At 43.9% G+C, this 9,612-nt stretch overlaps 1 protein-coding gene across 1 annotated transcript; it reads right to left on the bottom strand.

Annotated features, from left to right (window-relative positions):
* Positions 1–7,007: 7,007 nt before the first annotated feature.
* Positions 7,008–9,408, bottom strand: FOXG1 (forkhead box G1). Its single transcript, XM_008710427.2, has one exon. It carries the CDS (start codon positions 9,361–9,363, stop codon positions 7,894–7,896), a length of 1,470 nt encoding a protein of 489 aa, XP_008708649.2. The 5' UTR covers positions 9,364–9,408; the 3' UTR covers positions 7,008–7,893.
* Positions 9,409–9,612: the final 204 nt, after the last annotated feature.

Raw genomic sequence — 9,612 nt, 5'->3', positions numbered from 1 at the left:
CCACTTTTTCTAAGAAAGCTTTGTCAAACCTTAAAACGCTATTAATTATAAAAATTATAAAACTATCAAATAATGAAATTACCTCCTTTTTCTTGTTCCGAATTTTTCAATCTTTATCATAGCCTCTAATTATTCACACATTTTAATAGGAAGAACCCACAATAGTGCTTACTATTTTTAAAGATTCTTTTCCCCAACTCCTCTGATACTTTGGATTTAAAGATTCTTTCGTCTTTTTGTTAAAACGAATAAGAAAAATGTAATTTCTTTAATATACCCTGAAGCTCTCACACCTATGCCTGCATATACAAACAGTCTGAAACAAGAAAGGGGGAAAAAGCATCTGCGTTATTCCAAAATTGTTTCATACGATGATTGTAAAACAGTGTCTGACTGAGAGAAATAAATATGCCTTGGATTTCTAGAAATCCATATCTAGAATGGTTCAGATTTTGCTTAACATTAAACTTCCTTTTTCAGACTATTTATCCTTGGAGGGCAGAATTAATTTAGATTAGCAAGAACCAGTGTTTGATGGTTTTGAGTATTTAGGTTCTGAAGAGTAATGAAAATACGGTGTTCATATTTTTTTCTTAATCAACAAAGATGCTTATTTACATTCATCCTTGAATTACTGTGGTCCTTCTGGAGCACAGGCCTCTAAAAAAATTTCTTAGTTATGAAATTCAGCTTCTTTGAAAGTGATCTTTCTTACATAATATCACCTAAATATGGGTTTTGATTATATTACTATGTGACCAAGCATTCTCTGACTCCTCTCCTTCCCATCCAGGGGCAACTAGACTCAAATGGAAAATATCATCAGTTATTGTTTAGGGCTAATTTAACAGATAATTTAACTTCAAACAACAATGATCAGGTCATTCCATTTCAGAGCAGTGAGAAAATGAAAGAACCGAGAAACAACTCTCCCTAACTCCATACAGTTTTGGTCTTTCTGCCCAATCAACGGCATCAACAACAACGTCTGCCCTACAGACGTGGAGTAAGATACGTTTGCACCTTAAACGTGTTCTGATTCAAAGAAGGAGACACTAAGGGAATCAGAAAGGAGGGGGAATAAAACTGAAGAAGACGACCCAATTCAGGGAGTGCTAGCCCTGTAGGAAATTTCAACCTAAGGCGAAAATGAATAAACAAACACGTCTGGCAACGGAACACTTTGTTTCATTCGGACCCGAATCCCCAAATTTCGCAACGTGCAATGTGCTTTCCTCCCGTGCAGCTTTTCCGCAGGACCAAAGACCAGGGGAGAGGATCATACGGATTAAGCAACAGACCGTCAAAAGGACTTGGTGCGCTTTATCTCCCCTCTCACCCCCGCAGATACAATTTTGAGAATTATTTGATATTATTTTAAATGCCTTTTCTGATGACAACAATTTCGAGATTTCTGCCTACTTCAAGTTTTGATAGAGGGCCAGGTGAGGATGGAGTTAAAGCATCAAAATTGGGTCTTATGGGGGGATGGGGGCAGTCGGAAGTGGACGAGCTCTAGTCTGCACGTCCTTTTCTTCCCGTCCTCTTTCCAAGGCTGAAGCACCGCCAGAGAGTCTCCCACATCCGCGGGATGCTCTCCACACACCCAAACCCCGTCCACCCTCTCTCCAACCCAGGGCCACCCTCATTGTTAAGATAACTCCTATCCCAAGGCTAGCTCTTTTCCTTTAAGAACCCTTCACCTTGGACCACAGGCTTGGACAGAAGGGAAAATGGGGTAGAATGCGAAATAGAACGGGAGTAGGGAGTGGAAAAGAGAAAAGATGTCTATTACAGAGAAAACGGTTTTGTCAACTAGCAGATTAAGTGCTGAGATCTGAAACCGCACCAGGTAAACAAAAAGAAACAACTTTCAGGGGGGAAAGGGGTGTGTGGGGGGGGAACAAGAATAAAAAGAAAAAAGGTGGGGAAGCGCGCCAGCCAAGGCTGTGGAGTCGATTTTCCAGGCATCAGCCAGTGTGAGCTCCCAAACTCAAAGCTCTCCTTGTCCTGGGCAAGAGCGCCCTCACCTTGTTGCTCCCTGCTCAGCGTCGGGCTTCGCGTCCGCGGCAATCTCGGCAGCCCCTTCCCGAAGCGCCTCTCCTACCCGGCTACCCGCCGCCAGCGCCGCCCCGACTCAGCAGCCTAAATCACTTTTCTACTTGATTCCAAAGGCCGAGAAAACAACGCCGCTGGGTCCCTGTCGCGGCGCCGTGCCCTTCTCCAGCTTCACCCAGGAGTCCCTGAGGCGCCGGGTAGGCTAATAGGAAATCTCGGCGAGGGCCCCACATTCGCTTCGGGTGAAGCTAACCTGTGTCTGGCGCGCTTCAGGCACTCTCGGGACAGCCTGGCTCTCGAGCTTACACTGCCGTCTCCTAAGTGTGCATTAAGAATCAATTATTTGCCTGAGATTCCCAAGGCCGGGAACCGGGATATTCCCATCAGGGACAAAGTCAAACCCAGAACGGTGCGCATTTCCCGAGTCCTCCGAACAGGCGGAGGAGTAGCCTCCCACCCCGGTCCCTCTGCACTGTACCTGGAGCAGTTCCGCTAAATCCCGCGGGGACCCTCGCCTGACCCAGGCCAAGGAGCTGGGGGCGGAGGGCCAGATCTGGGAGAGGTTGGCAAAGTTAGTGTGAAAATAGGGGGAGGAGGGGCGTTCTACCAAAAAAAAAAAAAAAAAAAAAAAAAGGGTGGGGGGGAGAGAGAAGAAGAAAAGAAAAAAGAACTTTAGAATTAGACAAGTCCTTGGCTCTGGAGCAAAGAGGTTTGTCTCAAATAGGGAGAACAAATGGGTAAGTTTGAACGTTAAGAAAGGTCCGTTAGGGTATTCTGGAAGCTGCGGCAAGACTCAGAAATCTTATTTCCAAGAATTGAATTACTCTGTACTTTGGGACCTATTTCAGTCTCCCACTACCCCTCCTACGCATAAATTCGACTCGTTTTCTGTTCATTCCTCTTTGCCTTGTCTTCATCCTCTTTACTTAGGGATCCACGGTGACTTTATGTCTACGTGGAAAAATCATGCATTCTCTCAGCTACTTTTGTTGATAGCGCGCCCGCTAAGGAAATTTTTCCAAAAAGAGAGGAGCACTTTAGCCCCGGACCTCAAAGTCGCGGTTTAAGCCTTAGTCAAAAGCAATCTGGCATAGCTCTCCTCCCCGAAAAGCACTTGCACTTACCAATCTTGGGGTAAGAGCGTCCCAGTCCTTAAACCTTTTTCTTCTGCATCCTTCGGCCAACACCAGGCAGAGTCTTGGGTGAGGGGAAAAAACAAATAGAAATCGGAAGGGAGAAAAGACACTCAAACACAACACTACCTCATAGATTCCCCGGAGCCACTTTGGCCTACATCCTCAGGATAAGGTCCAGGCGAACTAACCGCTAGAGTGGGGAAAAGGTCGGTTTGGGGGCCAAAAACTAAGAGGTGGATTATTTTAACTGCTGGTGGTTGGGGGAGGGGAGGCCCTAAAGGGAGGGTAGGGAAAGGGGGATGACTGGTATGAGAACACGCAAAAGAAAATCGAGAATTAAGCCCCTTTGAACTCTTACAGGTAGGTAGTTCTTAGGAAGAATGCAGACGTGTGTACTCGCGAAAGGAAAATCTAGATGACCCCTATTCTTTTCGTATCTCCAGGATCTGGCCTCAATTGGCTTCAAGTTGGGGGGGGGGGGGAGAAAGGAGAATTTTAATTCAAGTTTCACCTACCCTGCTTGTTGGAATAGCTGCGCAGATTTTCACGTTGGAGAGTTCCATCTGTCTGGCAGAAGCTGGAGTGGTGTTGGGGGCAGGTTATCTGGCGAAGTAGGAATGTACAGGAACCCCGCCCTCTAGGCACAGTTATACAACCCCAGCAACCTGTCTCAGCCAGCTCTAAAACCTCTAAAGATCTTCACCTTCACCCTTTGTTAGCCTATTTCTCCAGCAGGCATTTAGTTCCAAACACAACTAGCCACTTCAGATATTTATAAAATTAATTTCTCAAAAGCAAAATTATTTCAACACAAATTCCTCAACAATGTTGTAGGAAACACGTTTTTAAAACCACATTTATATATTTAGAGACGTAAATATATTCAATTTATCCATCTATTTGGGTGAAATATCCACCAACTTAAATATATACAATTATATCAATACTCTACAAGACTCGTTTTTTGGGTGTTTCTACACTTGATTTTATGCAAGTCATATAAACCACATGAAATCTTCCATTGCCATAAAGATACTTGTATTGACCCTTGTTAGTTCTGGACTTCATGTTCACTTGACTTCCAGATTTGTAACAAGTTGCAGAAACATATTTGGAAGAATTCTCTCACTGCTCTAGTTTAAATGATTTTTCAAAGTTTTATATAGTATTAATCTGTTTTAACTTTATATCAGACACATTTGGGTAAAATACTTTAAACCTGGAGATAAACTGCAGTTTGGGATTTCAAGTTTTAAGTTATGATCATTTTCAGTTCCAAAATCTCAAAAAGAGCAAGCTTCATCTCATTAAAAATAATTATAAGTATGAAAGAAGAAAAGCTTCAAAAAGTTTTGAAGTGTTTTTCTGGCATAAGCTAATTTTAACTGGCAAAGGTTGGTGACAACAAATATCAACACAACATTACAACCAATTTGTTGCAAAAAAAAAAATCTATTAAATGCCATGCGAGAACACTGTAAGCTTTTGAAAAAGATAACTTGAGAGATGATGGGACAGATTGAGATAAATGAAATGTTCATATTGGGCTTCAGGAGGCCTTCACAAATTTCTCTCTCTGTACATCCTCCCCCCTATCTGTATGCGTATTCAACAAGCTATTTTTACTCTAGTCACATCCATTATATATGTAACTCGGAGATGTATCCAAATAGAACTTCCACTCCAGTCCTTAGGTCCTATGAGTTCAAAGAAGTCAATTTTATGCTTGACCTCAAAGTATGAAGTTTGCCACTGAAATTCGATTTCTCAATCATGCAAATAAACATTTATCACAAATAAGTATACTTATTTAATATGGCCAGAAAAAAAAATCAACCTCATGGAGGAACTCTTTCTTCTTTATGTACTTTTTACCACAATACAAGAGTTCAACTTTCTTTTTAACTTTTGATAGGCAAAAGACTATTTCTTCTGTGCCAATACATTCTCATTCCACAAATAAAATCCATGGTAAAAGCAAACAATACATCATCACCTTTTTCAGTCTAAACACATGCTTTGCTTTGAGCTGTTTTGGTTCACAAATATGTAATGGGGGCTTTCCCTTGCCTAACCTCATTTACTTGGACTCTATTACTATTTTTAATATCAGTCATACGTTTGGCTTCTAAAACAATTTATTTGTGGCATTTTCTTTCATGCTTCATTCTGAAGAACTGTTACATTTCAAGAAAGTTGGTCCTCTGGTGAAACTGCTCTCTTACTAAGAAAATAAAATCACGTCCAGTCTGCTCAAAGGAGATAATTAAACTAGCTGTCTTGGCCTATTTTAGTCAATTTCCCATTTGTGTATATTTGGTTCCAGCTCTTTTAATTTTCCTGGACTTTATCTTTCTATCTTTCTTAGATAGCATTCTCTGTCTCTTTCTTTCTTTTTGGTAGTGGGAGATGCCCCCCCACACACACACAAGATCCTCTTTCCCTTTCTTTTCTCTCTGTCTCTCTCTTCTCCATCTCTCCCTTCCACAACCCACCCATCCCTATGTCCCAATATTAACTATTCTGCATTTCTATTTCAATCTATTTGAGTCAGCTTGCTCTTCTCCTAAGCTTTTTTTTTTTTTTTTTTTTTTTCTTTTTCCCTGAGCAACTCTCTAAGTGTTTGCCGATAACATCTTGGGGACAGATTATTTTTCATTGGGCCCATTGTAAGAAGTAGCCAGCTTATTGCATTACTGCAGAACACATTTCAGACTATACAATTGTAACAAATGGACAACTTGTCCTCCATAGACTCTCCACAGGATCCAATTAGTTACTAAACCTTTTACTTAGGTTTTCTAATTATTTTCTGGAGTAATAGCAATTGGGATGCTGAAACAATTCAAAAAATGTTTTCATTTTGTTTCAGATTGATATGTATGCATATATATGTATATATATATGCATGCATATGTATACTGTAAGTTAAAACAAAATTATGACTGTAAGCAAAAGGAACAAATCTCTAGATTAAATTATACAGACATTTAAAAGGGAATGAAATAAATACCTCTATGTTGTAAAAATGAAAGAAAAGGAGAGAGAGGCATTTTACTTCTTCTGAACATCTAGAATTTTGTTATAATTAAAAATAAAATATAAACATTGATCTGCAAGTCATTACAACAGGTGATCACTTCAGCAAATCTATATTGCAACTTCAGCACATCTTTATTAGAACTCTTTCATTGTGGGTAAACAGCCACAAAAATAAATGCTGACTTAGAAAGTATAAATACAAATATTTAAACAAAAATATTTGCAGCATTCATAGCGCAAATTGTACCTGAACTGAAGGGCTCTGTGTGTCTATATATATATTACATATGTGTGCATTATATTCACTTCTATCTAACCATATACATATATTTATTTATAATTTGCCAAATGCTATAAACAAGATACCTGAAACAAAATATATAAAAAGTAAGCATTCTATCAACTGATTCGAAAATAAACACAAGGTAAATAGCTATGCACATAAAATTATCATTTTTTTGCTGTATATCTACAGAAACTTGAAGATATCAGCTGCAAAGACTATACTTTCTTTAAAGCTAGTGTTTATTAAATAGCCCGCTCCTTGTAAAATTTGATTCCACAATGGAAAAAAAATACTATTTTAATTTTTAAAGTCTCCATTCAAATGAAAGGAGCAGTTGAATTTTAGTTGGCTGAGAAAGCCTTTGAATTCCCTAGAACTTTAATGGTCTTTTTAAATTAGCTCTATTTAATAAAAGAGACAAAAGTATCAAGATATATATGAATTTAGCCTATTTTTTATTTCTGTGTGTTCATAGTAAACATTTTTGTAAGTGACAAACACGGGCATATGACCACAGTATCACAATCAAGAAATTTTAAGACAACATTAACAATCACTCAAATTTATGCGGCATTTGCGCAACACAGGTTACATATTTGCAAGGTTTACCTATAAGTACAATAGGTATTAACATTTCACTACATTTAGAAAAAATAAAAGTGACCTGTTAGTGACCACATACATCAAAATATACACAACACAAACTGAAGGCAATCATTAATTTTGTCCCCTTCCGATTCATTTGAATGGGCAGTGCTGCCAACTGAAACAACTTTCCTTTTTTTTGTTTTTTTTTTTTGTTTTTGTTTTTTTAATACTTAGCATACCAAGTGCATTTTAGAACCCAATCTTTGGTCTAAAAGTAAACAAAAGAAAAAGAAAACAGTTTTTTAAAGAAAAGGACAAAACAATAAATGGCCAAAATAATTTCTTGGGCACCTTTACTACGAATGCTTCTTAAATACAAATTACAGTTTAACATTTTAAAACTCTCCCCATAATTTAGGTTGTTCTCAAGGTCTGCGTCCACCATAAAGATCCATGATAACTTATAATACTGCACACATGGAAATCTGGCGGCTCTTAGAGATAGACTTGTCAGGTTTGAATGAAATGGCAAAGCAGTCACTATTTAGATACACAATCTACTATAATTTTGACTTCCAAACCTTATATTCTACAATGTATTCTCCCCACATTGCACCTCGCTGACACTCCACACCTTGTTAGAATAATAAACAATCCTAAAGACTGAACAAACGTACAGAAATGGGGGGGGGCTTAATAAAAAATACCTGGACTTATTTTTTAATTATCATTTACAATGCAAATGTGTGTAAAACGTTCACTTACAGTCTGGTCCCAGGGATGTTAATGTATTAAAGGGTTGGAAGAAGACCCCTGATTTTGATGTGTGAAATAATCAGACAGTCCCCCGGACAGTCCCGTCGTGAAACTTGGCAAAGAGGGTCTTAAAGACTCACAGGGCAGGGTCGAGGGGGCCTGCGGAGATGTGGAGGACGACGCGGCCCGGGCGCTCATGGACGTGCTGCTCTGCGAAGTCATTGACGGGTGCGGGACGTGGGGGAAAAAGTAACTGGTCTGGCCCGCAAGCAGGTTGACCGAGCAAGGGTTGAGGGAGTAGGTCCCGGAGCAGGGCACCGACAGGCCGCAGGGCACCGAGGCGGCGAGCGCGGCGGCCGTGAGGTGGTGCGTGGCGTACGGGATCTCCCCGTTGACCAGCCGGTCCACGCTCAGGCCGTTGGCCGTGGAGAAGGAGTGGTTGTTGCCCAGCGAGTTCTGAGTCAACACGGAGCTGTAGGGCATGGGGTGGCTGGGGTAGGCCGACGTGGTGCCGTTGTAACTCAAAGTGCTGCTGGCGCGGGGGTGGTGCAGGGATAGGAAAGGCGACATGGGCCAGTAGAGGGAGCCGGCGCGGTCCATGAAGGTGAGGCCGGTGGAGGTGAGGCGCGCCCCGCGCTTGAAGGCCAGCTTGGCCCGCGACGTGGTGGAGCGGCGCCGCAGCTTGCCCGTGGTGCCGCCGATGAACACGTCGTCGCTCGACGGGTCCAGCATCCAGTAGTTGCCCTTGCCCGGGTCGTCGTAGTGGCGGGGCACCTTCACGAAGCACTTGTTGAGGGACAGGTTGTGGCGGATGGAGTTCTGCCAGCCCTGCTTGTTCTCGCGGTAGTAGGGGAAGTTCTTCATGATGAACTCGTAGATGCCGTTGAGCGTGAGCCGCTTCTCCGGGCTCTGCCGGATGGCCATCATGATGAGTGCGTTGTAGCTGAACGGCGGCTTCTCGTACTTGCCGTTCTTCTTCTCGCCCTCCTTGCCCCCCTCCCCGTCCTTGCCGCCCTCGCCCGCCCCCTTCTTCTCCTCCCCCCCGGCGCCGGCGCCCTTCTCTTTCTCGTCCGGCCCGACGGGCGCCAGCTCCCCGGGCCCGCCGCCCGGCTCGCCCTTGCCACCCAGCCCGTCCGCTTTGGCCCCGTCCAGGGCGGCGGCCGGTGGCGGCGGCGGCGGCGGGAGCAGCAGCTGCTGGGGGCCCTTGTCGTCGTCGGCTGCCGGGGCGCCCCGCGCCTGGGGGGGCTGCGGTGCCTGGGGCGGCGGCGGCGGCGGCGGCGGCTGCTGCTGCGGTGGCGGCGGCGGTTGCGGGGCGGGCGGCGGCGGGTGGTGGTGGTGATGGTGGTGGTGGTGGTGGTGCTGGGGGTGGTGGCTGTTGTGGTGGCCGTGGCTCGCGTGGTGGTTGTCGTTCTGGACCGCCTCTGGCACCAGGCTGTTGATGCTGAACGAGGACTTGGGGATCATTTTCACCTCTTTCCTATCTCCCATGTCCAGCATCACCCAGTCGTCGGGGGGGAAACGGCGGCGGCGGCGCGGGAGCGGGACAGCGGCGCGGCGGGCGGCGGCGACCGGTGGGTGCCGAGCGGGGCGCGGGCGGCGCGGGCGGCGGCGGTGGCACTGAGCGCTCCGGCAGCAGCGCAGTTGGACCGCAGGCTCCGGCGCTGGCAAGTCATGTAGCAAAAGCAGCAACCACCCCTCAGGAATTAGAAGAAAAAAAAAAAGGAAAAGAAAAAAAGAAAGAAAGAG

The sequence above is a fragment of the Ursus maritimus genome, unplaced genomic scaffold, assembly GCF_017311325.1.
Source record: "Ursus maritimus isolate PB19 unplaced genomic scaffold, ASM1731132v1 scaffold_36, whole genome shotgun sequence".
Lineage (NCBI taxonomy): Eukaryota > Metazoa > Chordata > Mammalia > Carnivora > Ursidae > Ursus > Ursus maritimus.
The sequence above is the reverse complement of the archived record's forward strand: the minus strand, read 5'-3'. Positions and strand labels throughout refer to the sequence as shown.

Bases quoted from the DNA above. Each gene is read 5' to 3' on its own strand.
- FOXG1 (XM_008710427.2), bottom strand. From the start codon at position 9,363: ATGCTGGACATGGGAGATAGGAAAGAGGTGAAAATGATCCCCAAGTCC.